At 38.9% G+C, this 15,333-nt stretch overlaps 1 protein-coding gene across 1 annotated transcript; it reads right to left on the reverse strand.

The window, feature by feature from the left end:
* Positions 1 to 345: 345 nt before the first annotated feature.
* On the reverse strand, positions 346 to 11,570 carry LOC139726872 (monocarboxylate transporter 3-like). Its single transcript, XM_071637866.1, has 3 exons — positions 11,351 to 11,570; positions 1,032 to 1,925; positions 346 to 479 (listed from the first exon to the last, which is right to left on the reverse strand). Exons 1-3 carry the CDS (start codon positions 11,568 to 11,570, stop codon positions 346 to 348), a joined length of 1,248 nt encoding a protein of 415 aa, XP_071493967.1.
* Between the last annotated feature and the right edge of the window lie 3,763 nt (positions 11,571 to 15,333).

Below are 15,333 nucleotides of genomic sequence, written 5' to 3' on the forward strand. Positions count from 1 at the left end.
GCTGGACGGGTGTTAAACCATTGATATTAACACCAACAAATATCAAATCAACACCATGTGGTGTCATTTTTTAATCAACACCAGTACAGTGTCAAAATAACACCAGATACAGTGCCAAATTAACACCACGAAGTGTCAGGTGAACACTTTTCAACACCATCACAGTGCATTTTCAACACCTGTGGGTGTGGTCCTTTATTGAAGTTTGACCGGTGTTAGATTTAACACCTGTGGTGTTAAATCTAACACCGATTTTTTTACAGTGTATAGGAATGTTGCAACGCCCTTCATTGCCGGCTGATATCAAATTTTATCATTTCCGATATCTGTATTGAAGAAACCATGTCAGGTTGCTTCATTTTTAGCTCGACGGCGAATGATGACGAAGACAACGACAAGGTTGACGATCATGGAGAACAGGACAAAACCCAACGTATTGAAGACTGCTTTGTACGAGTGCGTGATGTCGTAGATACGGCCTTGATAGTAAGCAAAGAAAAAAACAAAAGACACGAAACGTATTTAGCGTTTATCCATTATTTGCTTAGAACACTGGGTTAAGGAAGTCCAATGTGACACTGTACAAATATTTTAGCTAAGGTTTTATTCTAAGGACGTATTTCGAGTAGCAACACGTCGAAACATGAGACATCGGAAGTTTGTGATGTGTAGAAACGTACAACACTATAGTAATATGGTTATTTTTATTTTTATGATTATTATTATTATTATTATTATTATTATTATAATTATTATTTTATTCGGCATTTCAGACACATTGTGCCCATGTACATGGGTAAACACAAAACGCAATGTCAAATATACTCCATGTAAAAAAAAAAGAAAAAGAAGAGTCGATTTCAACGTTACTTAAATTTTCAAACCTGGTCAAGAGGTATCTAAGAAAGTGGAATATCATTTTTGTTACATAAAACATTAAAGGCAAAATCATATTTTTTGTAAACGTGCGTGACTCTATCAGGGTAACGTGATGATGTGCAACATTTCGATTCATACAACAACATACGTACCTGATAAAGCACCGCCTATTAGACTACCGATGCCACTTAGGAAGGACGTCGCAGTGAGAGCAATAGGTACGTTTTCTTCATCCTCAATGGTTAACTTCGTCAACACGCTTCCCAGAGAATCTAGCATGAAGACGGCAAATCCTTGAATAAACGCCATTATCGCTAGGTAGAAATAGGCGTCGCTCGCTGAAGTGATGAAGATGGTGACATCGAAAACTGAGCAGCTGATTAGATACACAACCATCAAGTCCAACTTTACAAGCATTGCGACTAACAGAGAAAGTTTTCCGAGTACACCCCCAAAGGCAGCGATGCTCGCAAGGTAAACGGCTCGTGAACTTTCAATGCCTACGGACTCCGCCCCGGGTACGAGGAAGAGAATCCAGCCGTACATACAGAAGTTGAACAGGGTGAAACTCGGAATAACCAATGCATAGAGAGGCTCTGAGAAACAGACACATGATTTTAATTTAGAGAAAAGCGACGAAGGCTGTAAAGCCTCATCGGCTCCGAAACCGGAACCAGTCCGTGGCGTGCTCCTGTTTTCAGACGACGGTCTGTCACAGTCAAGCAGTGGCTTTGAAGAATCCTCGTCGCCCTCCGTAATGCATTCTCTTTCCGGTTCAGTTGCGGGCTGCACATGAAGCTTGTCCCTATCTCTCGGTGGTCGGATTGTCATGGCACAGGGAACGCCATTCAAACACAATCCTCCCAAAATGAGAAACGCACCGCTGTATCCGTATGCTCTCAACGACTTCTCTGCCACGACTGGAAGACAAAACGCCCCTAGAGTTAGTCCAAGGGTGCTGAATGTGTTGAAAAAGATGAACGATTTCGGGAAGTAGTCGTTGAGCGTTACTAAGTTGATGAGATACACAATGGACATTCCAAATCCTGTTTTGCAAAGACATGGACACACGATATGAGAAAATTGACAAGTTATAATACCTACCACGCACAACAGAATAAAGCATGAAAATGCATGCAATCATTAGAAAAACTGATGTGATAAAGCTACCTAGTTTGTTGATGTCTCCAAAGCTGGTTTGCCCACCGACTGTTTTTGTTTTTGTTTTGTTTTTGTTTTTGCATATTCTCTATATACGTTCTACAGGAGTGCCACGTTCATGAAACTGTGAATTCTAGGAATTTAGTTTCTGCCTCGAGAAATGGGTTTGCAGAGAGCTACAAGAGCAAAATCATGACGGCTTATTCCGTCAATTGGACATTCTTAATGATTTATTCTATAATGTGCCGTACTGGTATAATGGGCATGAAAGTATTCATGCTCTTTTCGAAATACTTATGAGAAGTTTCGTTGCATGGAAAAAATGTGCTTTCGGTTTTAAATGCATGATCCAACTTCGTATTTAATCAGACCTATATATTCTGCTTTACTTGATGTTAGTCTTGTCGATGGGAAGACCATAAACATCTGCTTAAGGCACTGATCAACAACGTTTCCACTTTGAAATTCTGAATTGCCTGATCCCACCGGTTGGCAAAGCTAACCCTCTTGCCGACCCCTTTGCTTACCCTAGCTCTGCTTGCACTGACTGCCAACTGACACAGAGGACCGAATTCACGAAGGTGGTACAATCTTTGTCCATGGTTTAAACCATGGACAAAGACCGTAGTTTTTTACGGGGCACCAAGTGTCACATGGCCTATTTCGTCACCAAATCCGTTCTTTAGTTGGCGGAATGATCATTTCGTCGACGAAATGTTAACATTTCGCAACGGAGTGAATATTCTATCGACTACAACGAAACGACTGATTTCGTAACGAAATGTGCTATGCGACACTTGGTGCCCCAGACAAAACTACGGTCTTTGTCCATGGTTTAAAACATGGACAAAGATTGTACCCCCTTCGTGAATTCGGGGCAGAAAGTGCCGAAACTGTCCAAAGTCCCTGACGCAGAAGTAGTCAAAGGTTAAGTTACGATGAAAATAAGAATCAGGATTGAAAATGAATATCAGAAGTTTCTAAAACGCGACAAGTTTTAAGGGACCAGGTATACCATACGTATCTAAGAGAATAGTGCTGGAATAAACTATTCAGTAATATACTTTTTTTAAGCGTGGTGATATATTTTTCATATAATTCTTGGCAATGCCATAATTACTCTATCAAATTTTCTAGTGCTATTGGAAATCGAAGCTTTTTTCTTCTTCTTTTTAGTCTGCCGAAGGACATATTGATTTAGCTCAGTAAGCAAATATTTTTTCTTTTCTTTTTGTTCAGCCGCCACGCTATGTGGTAGGTTGTTTTGTGATACGACTGACATACACATATGCATCAAATGACATTTCGAACATTTTACTTAAATCACTTCTCCCAAAGGGAAAAAATAACTTTAAAGCTGATGTAATTTCAGACACACCCGTCTTAGTCGGCATAATAATGGACCTTTCGACACAATAATGCTGCTTTCCTGCCAAGCGAAATCCCTTACACTTTTTGTGTCGATGAGGGATAGCATGTACAACGCTACGGCGCGACATTTTATGCTTCACAAGCGGCCACCAGAGCACACAAAGCGTTACATTCTAAAGTCATTGAACTGCTCGCCTATGAAAAGGAAACCTTTTGAGACTCTCTGCTAATTCTTTAGTGGTTTCACAAACTCGGAACGGAGCCGAACGGTGTCAGTAGGCGTTTTCACATCAGCCCGATAAAAATCCAAGCTCGAGATATTTTTCGCAGAAAATAGTCAGCAAAATAGCGCACTATTTCGAAACATCGGACTGATGTGAAAACGCCTAATGAAACGCGTTTTCGTCACAAGTTGTAAGAGCTGTAACACAGCTATGGCAAAGCATATATAAACAACATAAACGTATACCATTATTGAAAATATATCATAAATTCAATTATAGTTCACACGAATATAAATTTTTAGAAAAGATAGCTACTGCAATAGAACAAGTGATGGTTAGAGAACGTCTTTACAGTATCTGGGTGTAATCGCTTTAAATCAAGTGCCTGAGTGCAGTCGTATGGAATAACTTTGCTAGGAGGATTCAACAGATTTTAGTCTCAATCGCAGAGCATGAACGGTCACAAATAAATTTGTTGTTTTGAAAGACACAAACATATTTGTGTGGATGAATAAGTGTTAGATAAAGACTGGCGTACAGAATGAAGGTCAGATGAATAATTTGGTGCCTGATATCTACGCCACTTTTACAGAGTACCGTATTCCCCCCCCCCTCCCCCCCAAAAAAAATACAATCGGACTTTCTGCAACGATAACCTTTAAAACAGTAAACCAATCAAAATTTTATGTCAGGGTACGAGACTATAACTTATTACCTACATCCTGCAGAAAAAAGTCAGTTTGCTTCAGTAGTCACAGTGAAATAGGGATTGTTGTGAAGCATGTCAGGAATTCCTTTCCTCCATGTTTTGTATGGGGAGACACGTTGTCGGTTGTGTTCACGCCTTACAAATATCAAGTTGTTATTAGCAATTCCTCTCACAAAACTCTCTTTAAAAAGAGATTGCATGTTTTTTATCATTACCAACTAAAGAAATGAAAGATTTATTACATAAAAAAGATGCGGATTTATACAGATTTGCAAATACACCTGCACTCATGATATCAGTAAGGTATATGAAAATAAATGATTACAGAAAGATATGAAATTAGGAACTCATTGATTATCGACTTGATGTCATCTTCCTTTTTGGCTTTCCGTTTCCTGTTTTCTTTCTATTTTTCCTGTTTTCTTTTTCTCTTTCCTTTTTTTATCAAGATGATCATGACAGGAATATCTACATGGTTATTTACAAACTTGAATAGTCACATCTTTATCTACATCTTGTTGGTTGCTCTGTGTGAGCAAAATATTTTCTTTCATGATATGGATGTCAATAAGATTCGAGTGCTAAAGTTGAGAAAATGTAACCACGACGCGCTTTACAAATATCCTCATTTCTCCGTGACTATTGAACCGAATTGAATGGGGGTTTCTGCAAGATGTAGGTAGCAAACAATAGTTTGATATCCTGAATAAGCATTGAGATTGTTAAATCAGTTTGAAATTCATTCATGCGAAAAGTCCTAATGTAATTTTTGGGACATACAGTAGTGTAAAAAAAAATGAGTTCACCAGTATATCAACCACTTTGATAAGGAAGGTGCTAACCTAGTATAGCGAAGAGGCAGCCAAGATAGATTGGGGTCTCGACCAGAGGAACGCACATCAAGGGCACGGCGCACATGAAGCTACCAGCGATGGCCAAAAGCCTTCTCGGCAGGACCTTCATCAGTGAATACACGAACGGACCTGTGAAGAGCAGGAACTCGAACGTCAGTGTCATATAATAATAATAATTGATATGATTTATATAGCGCCAAATCCACTTCGCAGAGTGCTCTAGGCGCGGAAAGAAGAGAAAGTGAAGTAGACAAAGAACATACAGAGAACAAACAACACAATATTGACGAAATACATTTGAATATGAAATATTTTGTCCTTACCACAACGATTATTATAGTTTGCCCTGTAAGGCAGCAAATATCACTCTTAGAAAAATAGGTTCAATTTGGAAAAGGTGCAAAGTTGCACCCCTAAAGCTGCTCCCGTTGTGACACTGATGAAAGTGTAAGGTTGAACCTATTTTTCGTAGAGTGAAGTAGTAGTAGCAGCAGTAGTATAGTAGTATGATCTAAAACTAATACCCATTATAGAAAGAGAAAAAAGAATGAACGTTTACTCAGTCTTCATTCTTAGAAAAAAAGCAGAGCCCAAATAAATATGAATGTGGATTGAATGAAAGCAGCAATTGAATATTAGCGACTATTAGAACACAGCAGGGAAACTGTGAGGAAAATCGTACAACCGATTTAAAATACATGATTTGTTTAAAATTATCTTTATTAATTATATTCCATTATCTCTAGATAAGAAGTCTAATACTGTAGTATTCTACCAATTTTGCTGCTCTCACTCAATGCACATTAAATTTGGGCTTGAGTTTCCTTTAGGATTGGTGGTAAACAATTTTTCATTATACATGTAATGATTTTGTTGTTGCTGATGTAGACACTACAATCTAGCATCCTGGAACGAAACATGCTTGTGTCGTATTCATTCTAGTATAATGGAGTTGTTCCATCTGATGTTTGATTTTAACCTTTGAGGGTTTTAGCAATGATATCGCTGTTTGTCAATAACAAAAAGCAGATGTCAACTTATTGAGCTGACAAGGATTGCTTATAACAACAAAGTTGATGCAGCTGCATGTAAGCAAGATATTATTCAGAGGGGTGAAGGTTCAGGTGTGAGTTTCTTCAATTTGTCTCCCTCTCAACTTTAACTGCTGATCTATAAACATGTCAGAAAAACGCCTGATTTTTCCGACATAATTGATTGTGTCTTTTTTTAAAGTAATAATCGTCTCCAGTCTAGATTCTGTGGCTGTGTGTGTGCGTACACAGAGATCAGTGATAAACCTATACACAATTTGTTCCGGGGCTTCTCGAATATATCCGAACCGGGCCATTTAAAGGGTGTGTACAGTTCTGGTCGAGGTGAGGATTTAGCTTTCAACGTTTTGCGAGATATTCAGAAACCACTCTATGATATGTCAAAGAGCATGCAATTCTAAGGGGTACCAAAAGTTTATTTGATGAAAATCGGTTTTGAAATGGCTGAGATATCCAAAAACAAGGTGAAACAAGGAGATCCTAATAAAGTTGTGGCCTGTCGCCTTTTATTATCATCACTTTTTTTGTGGATATCTCAGCCATTTGAAAACCAATTTTCATCAAATAAACGTTGAATCCTTTTTAGAATCACATCCTCTTTCATATTTAATATGAGGTTTCTCATTATCTCACTTAAGAATGTTCAAAACATGAATCCCCACCTCAACCAGTACTGTACAGTCCCTTTAACCTTCATACTTCGTGGATCCGCGAGCCGCCGGGTCTTTAATGCGTGACCATCGCTCTATGCCAGCACACACGGCTATGAGCATGATAAGTATTTACTGTAAATTGCAACTACATTATATAGATGATGACTGGCGGGGGAGGGAACATACCGAATGTTCCACCCGAAGGGTTTGAAATGCTATTGAGGGAGGTTATATAGTCTCCCGAAATAGCATTTCAAACCCTTCGGGTGGAATGTTTGGTACATGTTCCCGACAACGAAAGTCATCATCTGTTATATCATAATATGGGTTAGCCAAATATACTTTTTCACACTGTATGGAATAGGCAAATTTATCATATCGATTGCGTGTAAAATACCGTTTGATATATTTTGTCATTTGTTACGTGAAAATGTTCGCCCATGGGAGAACATTACAAAAATGTTCTCCCATGGGCGAATATAACCAATGTTCCGCCATCACGTGACTGTGTTTAGCCAATCACTTACCGGTAATTGACTGTCCCATTTAATATAATCACCTGTATCACACGTTTGATGGGCTCCATGTCCCCATCATTATAGTTGTGTAAGTCAAAGTTGATGTCCCTGTAAATGTCAGGGTCCGGATGTCCCTGAATTTGTTTCTGTTTTTGTCTGTCTCTGTACATCTGTCCTTACCTCGGTTTTATATTCCTATTTACTATGATATTGCATATTATGGAATGTCATATTCATTTATCAAATTAGGGAACACTTGTCACAGGTTTTTTTTTTTTTCGTTTTTGTTTTTTCCCTCTAGAGATGTGCCCCAGCATTTTCATATTGATCATATGTTACTTGTACTTATATGTATATCTATATTTGCTGGAAATGAATGTCATTTAACCTGAACCTGAATATATACCAAGGATATTAAGCAATCAATCACATTGTTTATTCATTTTACTTGACGATTGGGCACTTATAAACCCACGTAGGGTCAAAATTACGCCTTTGTCATTTCAGTAATTGTATCTTCTTATTACAATTATTTTTGATATTCATTCAAAGTGTCAAGCAAGGTGTAGGCAAAAAAAAAAATAAACAAACTTTCACTTGAGCCCCAATTTTTTTCTTTTGGTATTTTCTACTGTATGTTTGCAGAACTGTCAAAGAAAATCTCTAAATCGCTTTATTTACAACGGATCATTAGATTGGCAACACATTTCAGAAGATTGTAAATCTCCCCCACTCACACATACAACCCCCATCCCTTCTTTGTCTGTCTGTCTGTCTGTATTTCTCGCTCTCTTAAATTGATTGTTTTTTGTGCAGTTTCCTTTTCTGACATTATGTAGATCTTACAGTATGAACAAGCTCAATCTAGGTAATTTTCAATATGATTTTCCCCCATGGCTTCACTTCAAACGAGGAGGAGAATAATCACTTCTGAAACAAACTATACCGCAAGGACACATGGGATAATACAGTGTCACAGATAAGGTGTGTTACAAAACCCGCCACACAATTCGTCATGTTCAATGGTCGCACCTGATTAAGTGCATGTGCGTGCCTCAATGAATTACATTCAGCTTTCTCTCCTTGTCGGCTTGGGGAAAATTTGATGGCCTCGTCATGGTCGATATGTTGTTCTTATGTTTAATATCGATGAAATGAATTCATGCTCGCATGAAATGTCCAGGGGCACGATTATTTTTTACGTCGCAAGTTCAATTCCAACTTACCAATTTCACTGCATACTATGATCGCTCTTTAAGTACATCACAATTCAATGCTCGCAATTTCTTAAGAAATGACATGAACTTAATATGATACTTTGTGAAATATTCAAATCCCCTCATGCAAACAGTTCTTCTTTTCTTGAAGATTTTGATATTTCACCGGGATTAATTTTAGAAAACAAAGAGGTATATTGTTGATAGGCGATTTTGATACTGATCTTTGGAAAAAATGTCGAGAATATCCGTCAGAATAAACTATGCAATGTTATGCAGACAAATCTTTGTAACACGACAATCGATAAAATCATCAAGAATTACGGTCACCTCATCATGTTGACTTTTAACGCTGTCACTGATATTTATATTCTTATGGATACGGTCTTCTGTGTAATGTTATTTCTGGTTCGTGTCCGTGTGCAATATCATCTCTGATAAAGCTTCTTGTACTTCTTGGATTTTTTCTTTTCATCGAAAATTTGAAGTAGAACGCTCTTGTGCAATATAATGTCTGATAAAGTTTCTCTTAATAATGGCATGCTTCAAAAGCTGGAGCATTATGTCCCCATGGATATTCTTATCTGTGCTTTATAACTCCTTGATATTATCGTACATTTTATAATCATAACATTGTCTGGGCAAATTGAAAAAAAAAAGTTTTAATAACAGTATTTTACGACTACAAAACTCTATATGTATATGCACTTGCTCAGGTTATCAGTACCATTCGTGTCCTTTATTCGCAGAATTAAAAAGAAATACTCAAGGTAAATGGCATAAACATTTTGCAGTTGCTGTCTTTTTTTTCTCTCATTATTTCAGTTGCGTGAAGACATACACTCTCTTCCTACAAGACGATCTGACAGATTTCATGGACATAATCCTAAGACGTTGATGGCTCTGAAATCTATCAGACGCACTGGACCCGATTTTTGAAACTCTCTTCCTCTTGATAGTCGAAATATCAAGTCTATGTGGGCCTGTCTATTCTTTTAAGAAAGCTGTAAAAACATTGTTGCTCTCTGCATATCCATGATCCTATAATGTGTCAATGTCAATGGTTAATGCGAAATCCAAGGTAAATCAAGGTGGTCCTAACAAAAGGGAGTTCCACCTTTTATTAGAACCACTTTGTTTTGCTCCCTTTTGATATCTTAATTATTTCAGAACCGATTTTCACCAACTAAACTTTTAATTCCTCTATGATTGTTTGCTCTATAATGGTTTCTAATTGTCTCACAAGAAGTTAAAACCCGAATCGACAAAACAACCAAAACTATACCATTTGTTAACACACTGGAGACCAGATTACTTTGCAACAAATATATGTATATGACATTCCGTATATACGCTTTTGGTGGATATTGCATCTATCTTTCTAGAGTACCGTATGTAGTATAGATCATCTATTACACTGTATTTTTTGATTGAGTTGTGATCCATTAAGTGACATGGGAAGAGATTAAAATGTTTTAACTCTTTACTCCAAGAAATTCCACACGGTGCATGCACATGTATGTTCAAATGAATGTGTAATTCAAGTATCAATTTCCCATCGATATCATTCCAGTATAATTTTGTAATATAAATGTAAAACAAGGTTGGAAAAAAACCCAAATTGGTATGTCTACATCAATTCCATCCAAAATATATATCAAAACTTTGTTTGCTATACAGTAATTACCAAAAAAACAAACAACCCGCATTACATCTATTATGTGTAACAATGCCTGGATGCGCCGTGAGGCCTGTACAAACGTGGCTGTATCTATTTGAAATGGGTGTAGTCACCTTGTACCTTGTAGGATTTCAGCCGTATATCACCATGATCACACACAGCCAAACTCTTATGCATGAGTAAATCCAGCGAACACCATTATGTGTACTCGTGTTCATGTATATATGCATGTACACTGATGATGCAGGAACCAAGTGAATAATAACAAGCCAAATGGAATGAGTATGAGATAGACGAGAGAGGGGCATTTTAGTGTAGATACCGGCCTGCACCAGTTGTGGCACGCAAGCCTGATTATTTTTTTTGCACTACACACGGTATAATACAATATGTACGCCTCTCTTCATGTCTTTTTTTTTCCTGCAACGACACAAAACTCATCATTATGAAACTGGGGGACAATAACGATTGTGATATAATACTTATTTCTGAAAGACTTCCTTATACCCCCCCCCCCCCCCTCCAATCAATTTTGCCATATCATTCTGTACTCCCCCAGGGGTGGATCCAGGAATTCCGAAGGGGGGGGAACAATATTTCTGAAGCTACTTCCTGGTTTCATCTTTTTTTTTTCTTTTAATTCATTTTGTTTTAACAACTAATAAAGAGGGGGGGGGGGGGCGCCCAGTGCGCCCCCTCTGGATCCGCCGCTGTCCCCTATACCACTGTATAGCTTACGTAAAAAATGCATAATAGTATAGACATGCACATTTGGCAAGTGGTGGGGACAACGTGCACCCGAACAGATTAGGTAACAATTGTAGGCTAGCGTATAGTGACATGGCAAAATAAGTGTTAGGAGGGGGGGGGGGAGGCATAAGTACGTCTTTCCCTTATTTTTTCGAATTATTTCGTCGATTTTCTTACAACAATTTAGATGGATTCACGAAATAAACCAATATACATGGTCGAACCAGGTTGACAAGGCATCGAGAATGATAAAAAAAAAAAAATCAATAAACATTACTTACTAAGAAGAACTAGCAGACCCGAAGGCAAGCTGCATATAAGGGCGATTGTTTCGTAGTCACTGTCGAAGCGAGAGACCATGTCTGCTATCAGCACCCCGAAGGATTTAGACAGCCCGGCATCGAAGAACAGAACGCAAAACTTGCTCACCAGCACGACGAATCTCCAAGGATCGCTTGAATCTTGTAACGGAGCGACTGTAGCTGTCTGTGTCGGAGCCATTTTAGACACATGAATCATAACACAGATGTATTCGAGATTTTAAACCACGGCCGTCACTGGTCTTTACAGAGGAGAAGCAACTCATAAGTCCGATTGGTTACACGGTTACACATTCGTTGCGAATTATTACAAGCGGGATTCACCTCTCTGGGGGAAAACGACCTCTTAAACCTCATGAACTCCAATAATTTTACGACCATGGCGTCTAAACGAAAGCGAGCGAAGATTTCAAACGACTCCTTTGTGCTCCTCGCCGAAGCCATGCAAGAATCAGAAGCTATTTTCAAGAGCAACAATGCAGCGCAAAGCTTACAATAAATCCCAATAGAATGACTGACCCCTGTTTCTTTCTCTGAGTTTAGTACCCAATAAGAGACCACATTTTTTTTCACTCTCTCTCTCTCTGCAGGAGGCTCTTCTGTACAGTGGGAAGAGACATGTTGCGCCTAGCATGCGGAAGATTTCTTTTGAGAAAGTGTCATTCAACCTGACAACATGGCGAGGTAATGTATGTCCATGTGGTCACATGCACTATACTTGAGAAGTCGACATGGCTACATGCACTACTTGGGAAGTCGACATAGCCATATAAACTACTTGGGCAGTCGACATGGTCACATGCACTACTTGGGAAGTCGACATGGCCATATACACTACTTGGGAAGTCAACTTGACGAGATGACGTGTATGTCACCGCGTCGATTTATCAAAGTTCATTAAGTCGACATGGAGAGTTACATATTTTCAATGTCAACATGATAAGAATATCAAGTCGACTTGACGAGGTGAAGTATCTCGGCATGTCGTCAAGTCGAATGGCCCATTATAGTAGCTTGCGTATGTCTCTGCTATGATGCCATTTCCGTATACGTATAACGACTTGCAAGTCTTCATGAACATAATGGCCCGAATTCACTAAGGTCACAAGGTGGTACAAATGAAACCATGGTTTTCAATCAAAGACATAAACCATGGAGCGCCAAGTGTCGCATGGAATATTTTGTTACGAAATTGGTCATTTCGTCGACAAAATTATCGCTTCGTTAACGAAGTAATCATTTCGTGGACGAAATGTTCATTTAGTTACAAAATGTTGTCATTTCGTTACAAAATAATCATTTCATCGACGAAATGACTGATTTCGGTAGCGAAATATTCCATGCGAAACTTGGCGCTCCATGGTTTCTGTCCATGGTTTAAACCATGGTTTCATTTGTACCACCTTCGTGAATTCGGGCCAAAGAGTTAAAGTATAATGAGCACCCTGGGATGATTGAGATTATTACTCTGGCCATCTCGTCCAAGTTGAAAAAAAAAATGAGTTTAAATGATTAGCATGATATTCCTCTCCATTAATGTAAACACAAAAAGGAGCAACGGTATTGAATCTGTGCAGATAGAATGGCTTGATTCCTGACAGGAAAACATGTTGTGACTTTGCAAATGGACATTATGTAACCATGGTAACTGAATTATTTACATATGATCATCCAGGAATCTGAGGGCTGTCCGTTTTAAGTCACCAATGGGGGCGTTGTACATTAGAATAAAATAAAAAACAGTGAAATGGCAGCATAAAAGAAAATAGCAACAGACAATAATACAACATGCCATTTTTGTCCTGTCACCGTGTCGCTTCATTATCCTGAAAAAAAAAAAGTAAACGAGGTGCAGACTAGAAGCAATGGTAATCAGGCATTATGATTTGGGACAATAGAATCCTATGTTATGTTTCCATGGCAGCACTCGGAGACCAATCCTATTGCGCGTGGAGCGTGAGCAATCTGATGAAATGTTTTCGCCGCTTTTAGCATGTTTTATAGATTGAGCAACGCCGGATATTTGATGAACTTAATCATCAAACGATATCTGTTGTTTTCCGCGTCAGTGATTTTTCCTCTGTCCATCCTGTATCTAAAATGTTTGCAAGGACACAAACCAAACATTCTAATAAGGTATCAAATATCATAATCTTTTCACGTTGAACTGAAAATATCGCGTAAATTAACAATTTTTCAACCATATAGGAATATGATATATTCTTCATATTATTAAAAAAAAATCCTTGAGTCGTACTTTTGCATGGATCTGCCGATTTTCACTTCCATATCTCAAACAGTTCCTTAGTAACGTCTGCCATAAAATCTATCACGGACGGAAAGGCAAAAAGACGAAAGGACGACGGAAGGACGGACAACCCGAATAATAATGCTTAAATGAAAGAAAGAAAGATATTATTCTGAGGGATGAAGGTTCAGCTGCAAGTTTCTTCACTTTGTCGGAAAAAGAAAGGAACCAGTGGGACTCGACAGGTTCGAGTCCCACTGGTTCCTTTTACCGACATGTTGGTTAATTCACAGATCAGCAGTTGCGATCTTAACAAATTTAATTTGTAGAGGGAGACAAAGTGAAGGAACTTGCACCTGAATAATGCTTTACATTAACGCTAATAACACTCTATGGAGGAAGTGTAATAAATCACAAAAGAGAAAAATACGATGCGAGATGTTAAGTCTCAATTTGATGTTTCCAAGGCTATTAATTCTATTTCCACTCTTTCCTAAATAGGTATAATACAAGTTACAAACACTGCAAATTATTGCCTAATTACAGAATTCAAAACAGTCAATAGGTCATTGATCTCCATTTGTATGCGCAGCTAATTGTAAGAATGAAGGACTGTACGGATCCATGTCGCTGCATAATTATGAGGAAAATAGGTAAATGCTATCACGGAATAGTCGACTTGCAAGATAAGCGGGTGCTGTTCGTTATTCCGAAGGTTCGATTTTCCGAAGGTTCGTTATTCCGAAGGTTCGTTAATCCGAAACACACAAATTCCCTATACCTATAGGTTCGTTAATCCGAAAATGAAAAAGGATTCGTCAATCCGAACATTTGTGGCGTTATTCCGAAGGTTCGTTATTCCGCAGATTAGTTCATCCGAAAATGAAATTCGGAAAAACGAACCTTCGGAATAACAAATCTTCGGACTGAAGAGCCTTCGGAATTACGAACCTTCGGAATAACGAGCTGTAACCAGATAAGCAGTGACATCGAAGACCGTTTGTTGCGACACGGATTGTCGCCCCTACACGGATTGTCGCCTCCTGCTCGGGGCGACAATCCGTGACGGGCGCTGGCGGCACGGATTGTCGCCCCCGTCACGGATTGTCGCCTGGCGACAATCCGTGACGCTTGTGCAGTTCCCAGTTTTTGACCTCGAAGGCGACAATCCGTGTTGGCAAAAAAATTGTTGCGACACGGATTGTCGCCCCGTCACGGATTGTCGCCCCGGGCTCGGGGTGGTTCCTCCGGTGTTAAGCTTTGGTGGGATGGGTATGACTGGTAAGTTATGCGTATGTGTGTGTGTGTGTGTGTGTGTGTGTGTGTGTGTATTGTGAGCTGCATGATATGTGATGTGTATGATTTGTTGTGTGTTTGTGTGTGTGTGTTTGTGTGTGTGTTTGTGTGTGTGTTTGGAGTATAATAATACAATATGTAGAAACTGTGCATGTGTGGTGGTTACATAGTGGTAGTGGTTTGTTCGTCTGTGTGAAAACGTGTGCCTGTATGCTTACGTGTGTATGCGGAATATAGTGGCGCTACTGTGGCAATACAAACGCCTTCAGAGTGTATGAGCACGTGTTTAAAGAATTCAAACCAGCGTTGATCTAAAAATAGTATGGGTGTGTCAACCAAATATCAGCGGTGAGGCGGGCTAGGCGAGAGAGAGACCGAGAGAAAATACACACGAGGGAGG

This window comes from Diadema antillarum, unplaced genomic scaffold, assembly GCF_040938485.1.
Source record: "Diadema antillarum isolate AM-2024a unplaced genomic scaffold, OU_Dant_1.0 seq00000103_RagTag, whole genome shotgun sequence".
Lineage (NCBI taxonomy): Eukaryota > Metazoa > Echinodermata > Echinoidea > Diadematoida > Diadematidae > Diadema > Diadema antillarum.

Coding starts and splice junctions, on each gene's coding strand:
- LOC139726872 (XM_071637866.1), bottom strand. CDS start 11,570: ATGGCTCCGACACAGACAGCTACAGTCGCTCCGTTACAAGATTCAAGC. Junction 1,926..11,350: donor GGGTCTGCTAGTTCTTCTTA/GTAAGTAATGTT, acceptor TTTGCAAAACAG/GATTTGGAATGTCCATTGTG. Junction 480..1,031: donor AATAGGCGGTGCTTTATCAG/GTACGTATGTTG, acceptor CTTACTATCAAG/GCCGTATCTACGACATCACG.